The 16409-nt window shown below is 38.0% G+C and overlaps 1 protein-coding gene across 9 annotated transcripts in view; it reads right to left on the bottom strand.

The window, feature by feature from the left end:
* Window positions 1-16409, bottom strand: part of VRK1 (VRK serine/threonine kinase 1) — a 77969-nt gene that overhangs the window by 22131 nt on the left and 39429 nt on the right. For all 9 annotated transcript variants that reach the window (XM_060295258.1, XM_030883416.2, XM_060295260.1 and 6 more), the window contains 7 exons: window positions 10047-10116; window positions 9031-9118; window positions 4446-4554; window positions 4234-4326; window positions 1656-1788; window positions 738-858; window positions 384-442 (listed from right to left, as the gene is read on the bottom strand). In XM_060295258.1, coding sequence (XP_060151241.1) covers window positions 384-442; window positions 738-858; window positions 1656-1788; window positions 4234-4326; window positions 4446-4554; window positions 9031-9118; window positions 10047-10116 — 673 coding nt within the window. The remainder of the gene's footprint in view (window positions 1-383; window positions 443-737; window positions 859-1655; window positions 1789-4233; window positions 4327-4445; window positions 4555-9030; window positions 9119-10046; window positions 10117-16409) is intronic.

Below are 16409 nucleotides of genomic sequence, written 5' to 3'. Positions count from 1 at the left end.
GCAATATACTGTGAAATTCACTCGTTTGTTTACTGTCTACCTTTCCCAACTAGAGCTTCATGAGGATAGGAAGTTTTATTTAATTTGTTCACTGGTGTATTCCTAGTGCCTAGAATGGTCCTTCTCACACAATAAAGCCTCAATAAAAAAAATAGTTGAATTACTGAATGAAATTCAGTTCCATTACTGAAAGCACTGAATGATAACTGAAGAAGGCCCACCTGTGGAAAGGTAAGTACCTGTTTCAGGAGAGCAGGCTGCAGTGGAATGATTACACTTAACAATGCCTAAGCTCCTACATTAAGGGATATTCCACAGACCTCAAGACTTTTTTTCTTGCAGAAAACAAGATTCCTAGGAACATTCAAGAAGTCTTTTCTTACCTGGCTTGTTCTTCTCAGGAAAACATTTGTCCATCAAACCTGCAATATTTTCTCTGTATCTGTTAAAAATTAAAGGCTGAGTCACTGTTTGAAACTTGATGCCATGGAAAATTATTAATATTTAATAACAGTAAAAAGCACATTAAGCAGCATTGTGCTACATCCTAAATATGCTTACGGACATTCTTCTAAAATAAATTCAACAAAAGACCAAGGAATCTCACTGTTTAACAAGTACTTTCTTATTTCTACACCAGTATCAGTTAAAACTATAGTCCCCATCAAGAAGTTCTGACTAAACATCTGCCTTATCATGATTTTGCCCCAAATAATTTATTATCAGTTTTCCTTTACCTAATTTTGGAATCTCTAACATAGTTGGGATCTTTCAAATTATCCTCCCAAGGAAGATGGCCACTAAGCCACTGGATCATGCAATAACCAAGGATTTCCAGGTCACCACGTCTTGATGGGGCTGTGAAACAAAAGAAGCAGACTCAGCACACTGAAACAATGTTTAAGGTAGAATTTCAGGTATATCTAAAGGAATAAGGTAAAAGGGTCAACTCTACAGTCTTGTTTTTCATCATCAAATCTTGACTCCATTTTGAAAAAAGCACCAAATACTGGGCAGTGTAAAAGAAATAATTTACCTCCAACTAATAATTTACTTTAAAACCCAAACTGGCAAACTCTACAGTTTCACACTGAGACTATTAGCCTAGGAAATAAATTATAAAACAATGACACGTTAAACAGTGCCCTTGGAAAATGTGAAGGTATTAAAAACGCTATAAGCTATCGAGAAGCCCAGAGAACTGGGGATTTTAGCTCCCCCACAGTGTTGGGTACAGAAGAAAAAGAAACGGAGCGCTGCAGAAACAGGCCAACTTAATAGGTGACAAAATAAAAGTTTACCTGTTACAAAGTTGTAGCTGCATAAGAACCTTACAGACTTTTAGGGGGAAAAACCCCCAACATTCCAATTAAGCTAAATAAAAGCAAAAGAAAGCCTTATTGCAGCTGACTGAACTACCTCCTCTACTGAAACCCTGGTGATCTTTGAAGGGTGGGAGGAAGACAGGGAGGAGACACAGGTGCCCTCACATTGCACAAATGTAGGAGCCTAAGCTCTCCCTTCTTCCCCCATCCTATCCTGCCTCTTCAATTCTGATTTACTTGTCTAAGTGTTTACTGCAGAAGAACTGTGTAGGAACTCAGTTGAAATTCAGCACTGGCAATGTATCTCTTGTTCAGGTGCCACTGACGTACCCACACCATTGTGCGCATCGATGCTGGTGAATTCAATCGTGCCATCGTGACATCTTTTGGGGTCTTCTTTGTATTCTTTATGAATTCCTTCTGGGCAGTACCGATAAGCAAGGCCATAATCTACCAAGTACACCTGTAAATGTCCAAACACCAAGACAAATTAAAGGCAAAATGACTACACATATACTCCCTTTAAAGCCCAGAAACAGAATACTGTCACTTGAGGGTAGATTCATCCACAAGGCCATACTATAGCACCCCAAACAAGTTAGATCCAACACGCAAACAACAGCAAGCACTTAATTCTGAAAGACTTTTTAAAGAAAAACGTTAAATGACCATGTAGCTATAGTGCAGATATCACCCGACTTCTTTAGACAAGTATGTGTTACACCTGTAAATAATCTTGTCTCCTCAATTTGAGCAAGGATTATAAATCTTATGCTTTTCCTTCCAGGATCTAAAACAAAACTGAGCACAGAGTAAACCATCAATACTTGTTGCAACACAACTGCTACACGCTGACTGTAAGACTCCTAACTTAGTTGACACATGTTAGTTATTCCCCTCTGTCTTCACTTAGAAAATAACCAAATATCAATTCACTTCATAAAGATATTTCACAGATTATAATAATGACCTGAAGACCTTTTAGATGAGGCTCTTAGCTACATTTAAATATTATATATTAAAGTCTTCATAATTAGAACTAAATTTTAGTATTATATATACACATATCTATGGGCATGTATGTGTATATCTGATTAGCATACAAAGCTAATAAATTTGGCTTTCCTCTATTCCAGAGCCACATATTACATCTCTAATTCTGGGTGACTGTCTCACAGATGTATGTATCTGGTCACAGGAGGGAACTGAAGTAAAAATTTGGGGCTGGATCTAACACACACATCTAATACTAGAAAAATTATCCCATCCAAAACATATGCCCAAAGGATAACCAAGCTGCAAAAATACTTCCATCTAAACAAAAGGCAGCATGTTTCAGTCAACTGCAAATGGAAATAAATTATATCTGTATTTATTACACAAGTGCCGTCTACTTCAACTAACAGCATCCTTCCCATTCAGGTCTCTAAGCTATGCTTTGTTTGTCTGCTTGCTTGCTTGCTTATTTTTAACCTAAACACATCTACAACAAGTTGCCTGGAAATTCTGTGATTGCCTTTAGGATTTCTCCATTAGCCTGCTCTAGACCAGAAACTTTCTTCTGTTCTGCGTATACAGATTCCTTAGAGCTACTGTAACAGAGATGGGGAAGGGGAGGCAAATATATGAGATGACAGGAAAACAAAGGGGAGCCAAAGGAAAAAGGGAAAACTAAGCAAGAGGAAGTCAAAGTTAGGTCTGAGACAAAGAAGAATAAAGTACGGCATATCGACATACACAGTTAAAATGCTTCAATATTCCTTTCTTATACAAGATCAAGTAAGAAGTGAGAACACACATGAAATGGATTAAATACAGTGGCCCAACTATGTCAACGAAACCTTACTTTTACCAAAATCATGGAATCAGCTTCAAGAAAATTACAAATCCCTCTACTCCAACTAAACTGACCCAAATAAAGGTATAATAACATTAGCTTTTCTCCTTTCCTTAAAAAGTGAAAATTACAAAGTGAAGGTAATAGGCTTTAAAAATGCACATTTGAGGGCTTCCCTGGTGGCACAGTGGTTGAGAGTCCGCCTGCCGATGCAGGGGACACGGGTTTGTGCCCCGGTCCGGGAAGATCCCACAAGCCACGGAGCAGCTGGGCCCGTGAGCCGTAGCCGCTGGGCCTGCGCGTCCAGAGCCTGTGCTTCGCAACGGGAGAGGCCACAACGGTGAGGGGCCCACGTACCGAAAAAAAAAAAAATGCACATTTGAATTCCAAACCCTACAAAATTTAGACAGCTAGGACATTTCCGTAAATCAACTGATTTCAATAATCAACATGTTAAAGACCAAATTCTCCAAGTAACAGAACACTTACATTTGATGGATTTCCTGAACAAAGGAAATTTTTAAAATGACAAAGCAGAAAGGCAAACATAATTCATTGGTGCACTATATAATTTTAAGCTTCCACCCTCAGATAGCTATTTGAAATTCATTTTGTATCACAAGTACTTCTTCTGAATATTATTTAGGGCAAAATAGCCAACTTGATAAAGTGCCAACAAATCGCATCAAAAATGTAGAATGTTAACTAGATAAAAGTGTCAAGAAGAAATATTATTATTACCATATCTACTTGAAAAAGTAAAACTTCTGCATGGGTTCAAAAGTTCATAGCGGGCTTCCCTGGTGGCGCAGTGGTTGAGAGTCCGCCTGCCGATGCAGAGGACACGGGTTCATGCCCCGGTCCGGGAAGATCCCACATGCCGCGGAGCGGCTGGGCCCATGAGCCATGGCCGCTGGGCCTGCGTGTCTGGAGACTGTGCTCCGCAACGGAAGAGGCCACAACAGTGAGAGGCCCGCGCACCGCAAAAAAAAAAAAAAAAAAGTTCATAGCAACCATATTTGTTTTCAAACAACAGGTTTTAAACAGTAAAAATTAAAGTTACAAAACTACCTGGTCAGGATTCTTGTAGCTGAGAAGAAGATTTGAGGCCTTGATATCTCCGTGTACGTACTCATGCTCGTGAATATATTCCAGAATATCCAGCTATAAAAGCATCATATAGAATAAATTAATGCAGTACCTAACACCAACCAGCAGAGGACCGAGCTTCAACACAACTAGCCTTTACTGGATTAAAAACGAGAAGAATGTAGCTCACATACAATTCTTAAGCTTAGCTGCAAGACAGTTTTCCGAGAAAACCTTTTGGCATTTGCTTCATATATTTTCTGAAGGTCACTCCCAAAGCGATCCATTATCATAAACCTGTAACTAAAGACAAACAAGAAAAGTCAATGAACAAAATGTAACTCAGGAAAACCTATTTTGCACTGAGTACTCTCCTTTCAAAGTAATTTTTTTCAAGGCAATGTTTACTAAGAAAGTAGAAAGACAAGGAAAGAAAGAAGGAAGGAAAGACAAACATTTGAAACAAGTTCTTCCAACTAGAAATCTCAAGAGCTGTGAGAGCTTTCCTGTCTTGACTTTTACTTTATGGGCCTCCTGGTCTCAGCAAGCTACATGAGACAATATTCAATGTAAGAAAACACCCACAGAGAAGAGACGACAGACACTTCAAGGTAAAGATAAAATAATCTGAGTAAGATTGATGTCACTAATTTTTGTCATAGTTAATGTTAATTTATGTTTCTGTATATTTGCTTCCCGCCTGTGACTGTTCTCTATTTTTTTTTTTTTTTTTTTTTTTTTGCGGTACGCGGGCCTCTCACTGTTGTGGCCTCTCCCGTTGCGGAGCACAGGCTCTGGAGGCGAAGGCTCAGTGGCCCTGGCTCATGGGCCCAGCCGCTCTGCGGCATGTGGGATCTTCCCGGACCGGGGCATGAACCCGTGTCCCCTGCATCGGCAGGCGGACTCTCAACCACTGCGCCACCAGGGGAAGCCCTGTTCTCTATTTTTAAGGCACATTTTAGCAGTATTAACATTCTGTTAAAATCAGGACTGTCAAGAGATGCTGTAACAGTAGCTAAATGCAATAAAACTGCTTAAATGGTATAAAAGAATTGTATACTAAGTACTCAACAAATAAGATTTGGGGAACAGTAAATATCCTGGAACAACATGAAGATTTTTGGTTTTGCCACAAACCAACTCTGTCACCTTGGCCAAGTCACGTTTCTTCTTTGGGCCCCAATTTCCATAGGTGTCAAATGAGAGGTAGGGCCTCATGCTTTCTAAGGTCTTTTCCAGCACCCAAATTCTAAGATTCAATAACCATGTGTTACATTTCAGTGTGTACTGAAAAACATCACCTAGTTGCAGTAACATGGTTCACCTTTTGCTCTGTGGACCACTTTTATCTTTATAGAGTTTTCCAGATTCTGAATTGTCTAGTTAAACCATTCAATAAATCAATAAAAACCAAGAACACACTCAAAATGTATCAAAATATCTTTTAATGGGGATAAGATTAATAACCATCATAACAACAACAGCTGGCATTTGCTGAAGCCTTGGTATGAGAACAGCACTATTCTAAGCACTTTAGATGTATCAGTGCATTTAAACCTCACATCACCCTTATGAGGTAGGAGGTCCCATGAGCCCCATTTTACAGCAGAAGAAAACTGATCATTAGTAGTTTGTCTTCTAGGAAGTGGTGGATCCATGCTTCTGACCACCACACCAAACACATCGAAATAAATGAACATAAGTAGGACCCAAAAACCCCATTTATATATTTTAGGTTTCTAAGATAAAAATACAATATGAAAAGTTCAGTAAGGAAGGAAGAGCTAACATTTAAAAGACAACACGCAAAATAAAAAATTCAAGATTCTACCTATTTTTGAAGTAGAAGAGAATTAGAGATCTGTCTAAACATCTTTTAATAAAATAATTAATGTCTATAGCAGTAAATTGATTTGTCCAAAGTCACAGAATTAGTCAGTGGCAAAATGTCTTCATTCTTGTACGATTTTCAGTACCCTGACCTCTAAAATATTAGAGGGAACAGTAATTTTGACTTCCTGATTTCCTCTGTACAACAGGTTTTGAGAGGTTGAGGGATGAGACCAAGGACAAATGTACACATTTGTTTTTACAAATAAGTGATGTGGTTGTGTAATTATTATGAAATAATATGTAGGTAACAAGAATACAATCTCTGCTGTTACTCTGAAAGGGAGCTAAAGCACACTTGGTTAATTCAACCAGAGATCTATTAATATATTACATGAAGTAGACCTTTGTTTTTATTCACAGATCACTCCACCACTGCTCTCAACAATCCCTTAATCGCCTCACCACGTCTAAATTATACACATCAAGTGAAGCATGATTCTGAATACTGCATATAAATTTTCACCACATTCTTCTGCAACAATATGTCTACCACTGAGTACTAAAAGGAAAGCTACTTTTAAGTAACTTTTCTGAAGTAAAACCTTCGATGTATACTTTCCTGGGGACTTGGATAAAACAATGCAAATAATGGGAATATATAAATCAGTATAAATGATTTAATAATGATAGCAGCTAACATTTTTATGAGCCTAACACTGTTCTAAGCGCTTATATTCATATCACTTCAGATGAGTTAGAGGGGAAAGTAAGGATTTCTGGCAGGGGAGGGGGGCTGGAAGGACAATCTTACTTTCTATTTTTTTACTTTTGTAAGAACTTAAATGAGGGAATTCCCTGGCAGTCCAGTGGTCAGGTCTTGGCACTTTCACTCATGGGGCCCCAGGTTCAATCCCTGGTCAGGGAACTAAGATCCCACAAGATGTGCAGCACAGCCAAAAAAAAAAAGAACTAAGAGAACTAAAATGATTATTTTTAAGAGCTTCAACCATAAGAAGTAAATCAATATCTTATAGGTGATCAATGTTCCCGTTTAGGAAATACTTCTAGGCACTCTGTGTTACAGAAGACACAGGCTGAGTTGTAAGGTCACCACAAGTCAATGGTGAGTCAGCTGTACCTCGAGGGTGTCTGTCCCTTTGTTCAAACACGTGCCACGTGCAGTAGCTTCCAACTACCTACTGCACACAGGCCCCAAAGAGCCCTTTCCTCCCCATCTTCATTACCTACCTCAGCCTCTTTCTCCAAGTTATTTCCTTCTTTCTCATGTGTGTGCAAGTCCCCCCTTTCTTTGTTAAAGAAAGATGGCCAATTATGCATAAAATAATGTCATGTCTGAAAAAAAAATTCATTAAAAAAAAAAAGAAAGATGGCCAAGAGGCCAGCCAGCAGGCCAGAAGCCTATTATGACCCTATGTTCATGTTACTCCCGACTTGAGATGCTATTCCTTCTCTACAGTGATTTTTTAAACCAGCAGTTCTTAATATTTAAGGGATTAAAGACCCCTTTGAGAGTAAAAGCTAACACACATATTCTAAGAGCTTTGCATTTAATACCCCTTATTATGTGGATAGGTGTTACTCTATTTCACAGATGACGAAACTGAGGCAAAAAGAAGTAACTTACCCAGTCACACACATTTTAAGGGGCAAAACACAGATTTGAAACCAAGTGTCTGCCTCTAGAATCCTTACTCTTAACTTAATCCTTGCTCTATACTATTTCTCCAGAAAATTTCTAAAAACTGTAGAAACTTGTCCCAGCAAAACCACATATAACAAAATGTTCTCTCGTCATTCCAGCGAGTTCCCACACTCCCTCAGAGGTGCCTGGGTTCCAGGATAAGAACTTCCTGGTGAACAACGCTGGCTGCCCCCCCAGCAGCTCCTCTGCTCTCCCTCTTCTCTGACAGAGCACCACTCTGGTTCAGGCTTTCCCCCCACTCATCACTGTGATCACTCTGCCCTTGCCAGTGGCTGGTTTAAGAATGAGCAGCGATAAAACTCTGACCAAGAAAACATGGGGGGAAGTCTGCCGCGAGACCCCTGGGAAAGGTTTCCCTGCCAGGAAAGTGAAACTCACAAGAAGCAATCCCATTTTCTGCTGTTGGGTACTATGTCTGCAGGTGAAGCCTAGAAATGGGCAGCCACCTTGAGACCATACAATGGAGAATTAATAGACAACAAAGCCAAGAGGGCAAAAGGGCAAGATAAAGGAAGCTGGGCACTTGACAATTACTTAAGAGAGCTGAGTCAGTTTTATCTTTACCTGCAGCTGAAAGCATCCTAACCAATATACCCCAGTTCCAACTAAATCTACTCTTCAAATCTCAGCTACCAGCATTGCTGAATGATGCTCCATTCATTCATTTAAATATTTTTAAAGTGTCAATTATGCATCAAAAGCATTGGAGGTTTTCTCCAACTCAACTCTGCCAGCAATATTCTCTCCATTCTGAACTCCTAAGACATGTTAAGAGTCAGAATCACACAAGTTGGCACTGAACTGGCGTCTGGTTGTCTCATACAGCTTTGTTTTTTCTCTTCAGCTAGACTGAAACCTCACAAAGGTGGGCAGATTATGTATCTAACAGAAAATGCCAAATTGAAGCCTGTGGGCTCCCTTTTACATAAATAACAAGGAATTTTCTGTTTGTTTGCTTATTCATTTTTAAGGGAAAAAAATAATGCAGGCAAGTTGGCTTTGTTCCTACTTGTCAGCTGGGTTCCAGGCAGCTGCTTCCACTCGGTACAAGTCCCCCAGACGAGAGAGAACACCTTGTTCGTCTCTGTTGAATACATTCCACACAACCCAGGTGAAGGCCAAGCAGTACTGTAGGTAGGTGCTCAGTACATAATTGTTGACTAAACAACTGAACTGCGAATGCTCAAAAAGGGAGGAGAAACACAAAACATGCATATTTTTACCTTTTTCCATTTTTTTCATGTAGACCAGACCCCCAATACTTAGGGACACCCAGGTACTTCAGTTTATGGGTACGAATCCATTTCTGAACTACAAATTAAAACACATGCTTGTGATTTCAATTTTGTTATACATCAGCAATTTTTCTCAGAAAAATCAAGAACAGAACGCCTAAGATATACATGCAATAAGATTTCACCTTTATTCATAAAAAAAGAAAGTGAACAATACATTGTACCCAACAAATGAACAGTACTTTACAATCAAATCATTTTTATTAACCCACAAAATTGTGTTATCCTGTCCTAAACATTGTCTTTAAAATGAAAAACCTGCAGAAAACATTTTTTAAAAAGTCAAACCACATGCAATTACAATTAATATCTCCAATTATGTAAATGTTTACTTGTTTCCACAGAAAGACTTACTTTTTACACCTATCTAAATGTTTTTTTACCTCATTCTAAAATCCTCAACCAGGAAACCAAGTTCGAGGAGAGAGAGAAGCCCCTCGAGAGATTCCCAAGCCTGATACCATCCTACCAGGAGATTCCGTGGATTTTTAGAGGGGACGGAAGGTGAGAAGGGGACTGGAGGACAGGAGGACAAGGATAGCTAGAAGAGGTCCTGCTCTCTCCCTTGATAGTCTTCTAGTTCATAAGTGATGGAATCCCTGCAGGTTATGGTCTCCAGAATTTAGAAAAACACTCAAAAAAAGATTTGGAGACCCTTGAGGCATACTCATGGATTAGGGTTAATTCTCAACTTTTAACAATATTTCCTAAATCATATATTATTTATAAACTCTATATTATCAATATAAGTGAAATCTTATCATAATACACCTGTTAAGAGATCAAAATTCTTTCATACAAATCTCATTTAAATAGAATTTATCTGTGAAGTAAAAAGTAACAAAACATCATAATATAAGATCCAATGTTCTAGTCTTGGCTTAAACAAAACAAAACCAGTGGTCACTTTAAAAGCGCAAACGTATGTGTATTGTATTTCTTACTTTGTTCTGGTTTGGCAGCTCGCTGGTAGAACTTTAATTCAGTAAAAAGAGGTCCATTGTCACTGGGTTCCTTAAAACAAAAGAGTTCATTAGCACAAGCAGTAGTTAAAATTACTGAGTAATTTTCAATGAACCTTCAAAAAAGATTAATAAATCAATTTTCTTTCCAAACAATACGATTTTGATACTTCAGTTTATAAAATACGTTTAAGATTAAGTAAAACTCTTCAAAAATATTTCAGATAGTCTCAGAAGAGTCCGTAAGTCTTATATTTCTCTCAAGTTCCATTTCTACATGTGATAAACTATACAAAATCAGATATACAGCTCAGTCTTTGCAGAAGTTTAAGAAAAACTGTTAACCTTATTTTCATCATTATTAAGCTTTCTCTTAAGTAAAGATCAGCAACCATGTTAACTGTTTCACCAAAGGGCTACAAGATATTTCTGAGATTTACTGAATAATAAAATTTCAATACCTGATTTAATCAATTAGTGGCAAAATCCCATTCCTTTCCTGTTTCTCGTTACAATTTTATCTATTATCAAAACTGGCAGAAAACCAACCTTATCACAAAGAAGAGTGTTCTGGAACTCCCAGAGCAAACAAGCACTGTCCATGTAACTGTATCCTTTCCTGACACGGATTCTCATGATTTTCAAACTAAGGAGCCCTACAATTTACTTCCCACATGATAATTTAAAGTCAAGAGGAAAATAAGGCTCAATAAGAATTGTTTTCCATCAACTTTACTAAACTACACTTGTTTCATATTCTTAAGGGATATTAACAGTTAAAATTATTTGCAAAGACTCTTATATTCACAAAAAGCTATTTGACAAGTGAGAAATATCAGCCTGTTGGGAGTTCTGCCTTGTTAAATAAATCTGGAGTGGTGAGAAAGATCTTATAATTTTGTGGACTTTTTATACAGCAAACTTTGTCTAAAACTGATTAATACTTGTTTGATATTTTATGCTGATATTATCTTGTTTATTGAGAATCTGAGAAAAATTTTGAAAAGTAGCAAAAACTCCAAATAAGGAAGCTAACATTTCTAAACTAATTTGGGGGCGGCTTTCCTTTTAGGAAGTACGGGAAGAAAGTTATTCTGGACAGAATATCGGTGTAACTGGAGTTCCAGGGTCAGTGATGCATTAGAAGTGATAAATGAGGTCTACTACCTTAACTGAGAGAAAATTTGTGAAAATATGTAGGCTTCTGCTACTGGAGATGCCTTTTGCAAATACATAAAATATGTTCACCTTTTTTTATTCAAGATACTCTCACTCTCATAGAAGTGAATTTTGCTCCTTAAGGTGTAAACAGAACTACTCTAAACGCACAGTTCTAATACCTCAGATTTCTTACAGTTCAGAAAAATAGGAATCCCTAGTTAAAGTACTTATAGGAAGATTGATTAGGCAATATGCAAAGAGTCAGGCCGCAGCCAGTTAAGAATACTGGACAGCAAAAGAGCAACGTATATAGCCCTGGGATCAGAACCTGAAAATAAGCTAGCCTTGTCTGTTACAAGTAAGTATACTTTACAGCCCAGCCTTGGAAGAGAATGGTATACAAGGGTTTGGCATGTCATTACCCCTTAGGAAGTAAAAACTAACCAATCTACTAAGGTATGCCAAATCTCTAATTTGTGGACTCATTACCTGGAGTTTCACCATAACCTGTGGTTCCTTTCCTTGCAGCAGTGGGAGCTAGACAGACACTTGTGAATGTTTAGAGCCCATGGCTGAGAACAGGCCTTCAGCAGGAGTAACAAACTCAGTGTAAGAATGAAAAAAGAAATGGAAATTCAGGAAAGGAATTTTGGTAAAGTTACTCTCCAAAGGCTAACTTTTAGAGTAGCTCATTAACACAATTCAGGTCTGAAAGGGGTTTTCTTAAGACTAATCCTGGCTTATTACCATCAGTATAAAAGTCTGATTTATTCAGTTTCAATCTATGTCATATCAACTTTAATTCTCAAGCTTTCCTTCAGGCAATAATTTATTAAACTTATAGTAATGAGAATCAACCTATATAAATCGGGCTATTATATTGAAAGCCCCATTACAATGAAGGCTCTTTGAGCTCATTTCATACTTTTTCTAATCCAATAAGATTCCATTATAACAAAATAAAGGAGCTACTTCCTTGGCATTGCACTCGAGCCAAAGCTAGCTATTTCTGTTAAAGAAAATACCTTAACTCATAACTAAAATTTTATTAACATATTTCAAATCTAAAATACTTTGCCAACTCTGTAATAGCCAAGATTTAGAAAAGAAATTGGGACTGACATTTTAACTGGAATATCACTAAACGTTTCTTTAAGACTTCTAAGTGTCAAAATGAAGATGACAACAGAAAAAAGATTAAAACGTGATATATTTCAATGGCACCATCTAAAAGCAACTGGCTGCCATTTAAAAATGAAGCTGTATAAAGTTTCTCCTTCCTACCAAAGAATTATGAGACATGAATTAAAAATTCAGGTCACTTCTCATAACATCAATGAGGGAAATTAAACATCAGTCTGCAAACTTTTTTCCAGAGAACTTCGGAACACAGATTTCTATCAGTACATGTTGGAAAAGGACTATGATATAAAGAACTGTTAGAATATAAGATCCAAAAGCCTGGCCTCCAATTCTGCTAGTAGCTCACTGGCATGACTGCAAAGGGTGATTGAAAGAACTAATTTATTATACAATCCATTAACCAGAAATCACAAGAGGAAATTTTTCTCCTTGCATTATCCAATATTATAATGATCAATTTACCATTTCTCTCTGCACATTTACTTTCCTGAACTAAAATACAGATAGTGTCTCCCAGTTATCCAGAGGCAGAGAATACAAGTTTGCCATCTCTTGTGACCCAGCACCACGACTCCAAGGCTGCTCCCGTAAAGCAGTAAGGATTAAGGCCCTAAACAAAACCAGACACAGTCATTCGGGAGGAGAGAAAATGTACTTAGTATGTACCGAAACACCTATCTTAAATATGTTAGTCTTAACTTCATTTCAAGACCAAATGTAAGAAATGTGTGGGTTAATATTTGGAGCTCTTTAACAGAGCAGATATCCGTATTAGAAGCAACCAAATGTTCTAACAAGTCTTCCACATTAACATGGAAGCCCTACCAGAAGCACAGGGTACTTGGTGCCGCTACTGAATAAAAGGATCCCCACACAAAGGTAAACATAAGCATGCGCACAGGAGTCCACTGAAAATAATTAAGGTGCTCTGTGCAACAGACTCTACCAGTGGTTCTCAACCTTGATGCACAAAAGAATCCCTTTAATGAGACTTTACTAAAAATACCAATAACCAGGCCCTGTACCAAGAGATTCTAATTATCCTGTAGAACCAGAGCTGAGAACCACTGTTTGATTTGATATGCTATTACACTATTAAGTCTAATTTCACATTAAAAATCAATTTGCCGGGGCTTCCCTGGTGGCGCAGTGGTTGAGAGTCCGCCTGCCGATGCAGGGGACGCGGGTTCGTGCCCCGGTCCGGGAGGATCACACACGCCGCGGAGCGGCTGGGCCCGTGAGCTATGGCCGCTGAGCCTGCGCATCCGGAGCCTGTGCTCCGCAATGGGAGAGGCCACAACAGTGAGAGGCCCGCGTACCGCAAAAAAAAAAAAATCAATTTGCCTTTGATTATTTCTTAAATAACATTTGCTGAGTTTTTTTCTTTCTCTAAAGATAAAATACGTGCTCACTTTAGAAAATATGAAAATATTTTGATATATTTTCTCCATATATAGCTATTTTATAAAATTACCTCTATACCATAAATAATTTTGTATCTTGCTTTTTTTTGGTAATTAATTATGAAATTTCCCCAAAGAGTAGTACATGTTCTTTGAAAACATGATATTTAATAGCTTCTGAGGTTAAAATGGCAAGTGTTTGTAAATAGTTCTGATTTTAATACTGGAAAGAAGTGATAATCATTTTATATATTTGGTGAACCATTTTGACTTTTAATACTACAAAGCTCTGAGAATATAAGAACTGCAGAATAGTAATGGACAGAGCTATGGCAATGCCTATCAGAAGCGAAGGTAAATCATGCATACAGGCCTGCACTAAAAGGCATAGACAAGAGGCAGAAGTAGGTGGCATCAGGAAGTTGCAAGGTGGTAAGCAATTATGCTTAAAAAGTTTTCAAAAGGATAACATAGGCATTAAGGGTGGCATAAAGAAAACAAAATTTAAAACAAGGTCCTTATCATCAAAAACTTAAAATCCAGGGCTTCCCTGGTGGCGCAGTGGTTGAGAGTCCGCCTGCCGATGCAGGGGACACGGGTTCATGCCCCGGTCCGGGACGACCCCACATGCCGCGGAGCGGCTGGGCCTGTGAGCCATGGCCGCTGAGCCTGCGCGTCCGGGGCCTGTGCTCCGCAACGGGAGAGGCCACAACAGTGAGAGGCCCGCATACTGCAAAAAAACAAAACAAAACAAAACAAAACAAAAATCTTAAAATCCAGTTAGGGAGATAAAATAAACACATAAACTAAAACAAGTAGTGGCCTGAAAGGATATTAGCAAGTGAAATTGTAAAATAAATGGAAATAGAATGAGTGCTACAGAGGTTTAAAGGAATTCAGAAAAGACAGGTATTAGGGAAGAAACAAGCAAACAGCAGTCACTAAACGGTCCCTTAGAGAGGAAAGAAAAAGTCAACATTGTTTTGTTTATGGCATTCTTCCAGGATCACAGACAAACCACAACCTTGAAAATGTTACTGAAATACTAAATGCAAAAGAGAAATCAACTGAATATTTATCATTGTCCTAATTACAAAGAGAAGGAGTAATATAGGCTAATGGAAACAGAACTAAATTAGGAGATGGGAGACACAGAGTACTGAACTAGGGTTGGTAACAACTGGTTTTAAACTTAGAAATGTAATTTGCTACCTTAAGCAGTTAGGAAATACTTCTTTCTACCCATTCTCTTTCATAACTCTGTAAGTGAAAAAGATCGTAGAAGTAAAGCTACATACATTGAATAACAAATAAAACACTTAGGATTACTCATAATGAAGAAGAATATTGTCATTCTAAATAGAACACAATTTAAAGAAGCTCAGGTTATACAGAAGAAAAAAGACATGCTGACACAGCAGCCCCACCTATGAGGCACGGCTCAGGCACACTTTCCTTCCACGACACAGAAATGACCAGTGCAGGGGAAGAAGCTGCCGTGTGGTCAGAGGGAGCTGTGTTTTCTGAACCTCATGAAGGTGAGAAGTCATAAGGGGACTTGCTTTCTCCTCACAATGGACACTATTTAAAGATCCTAAAAAGAAACTAATCTTACCCATAGATTTTAATATTTTAATATTGTCATATCAAAGACAAATGCAGATAATATTCCATGCAAATTCCATGCAAATGACCCAATTTAATAGTAAGAACTTTTGTTCCTCTGATATAGCAGCAAACTAAATATTTCAAAAGGAATGTTATTCACTACTTCATGAAAAGGCATGAAGAAAAGTGAAATAGCAGGAGAAACAAACCAATAACCCGCCCCCCTAAAGTTACCAGCGTTACTTCTACCTACAGGCATGTGGAATAGCCGGCATCCAATTAGCCCTCCTACTGTAAACAAATACAAAAATTGGACAAAATATAGGAAATCACTATTCTCATACATTAGACAAAATAGGCAGTATAGGACTGTGACTTCTAAAGACAGGAAACAAGCAAAGTGAGCCCCATGACAGGACACTTACGATGCTGTGTGGCCAGAAGGGGAGACCAAACCCAGTGCACCAAAAACCCTGACACCAACACCAAACAATGAGATGGGAAATGTTTTAATCTTCAGAATATTAGAAAAAAACTAAAGACCAATATCCCTCATGAACAAAAAATAACAATCCTTAACAAAATATTAGCAAATCAATTCCAGCATTATGTAAAAAGCATAATACATCATAACTAAGTGGAGTGTATGTTAAGAATACAAAGTTAGTTCACCGCTCAGGTATCAATCAATATAACTGCCACATTAACAGAATAAAGGAAGAACATCCTATGATCCACCTCAGTAGATGCAGAAAAAGTATTCAGAAAGTAAACAGGCAAACTACAAACTGGGAGAAACGATTTACAACATATATATCTAAGAAAGAACTTGTATCCAGAACAACTCTCTTACTACCAAATTATAAAAAGCAAAACAACCTAGTTATTAAAAAAAAAAGGGGGGGGGGGTTGGTCACAAAAGACTGAAGAAGCACTCCACAAAGGAAAATATATGAATGGCCAATAAGCATGATGAAAAAGTGCTCAAAATCAGTCATTAAGTAAATATAAACTAAAACTATGAGACACT

The sequence above is a fragment of the Globicephala melas genome, chromosome 2 (genome assembly GCF_963455315.2).
Source record: "Globicephala melas chromosome 2, mGloMel1.2, whole genome shotgun sequence".
In the NCBI taxonomy this organism is placed as follows: domain Eukaryota; kingdom Metazoa; phylum Chordata; class Mammalia; order Artiodactyla; family Delphinidae; genus Globicephala; species Globicephala melas.
This window is presented reverse-complemented; position numbering and strand designations above follow the sequence as displayed.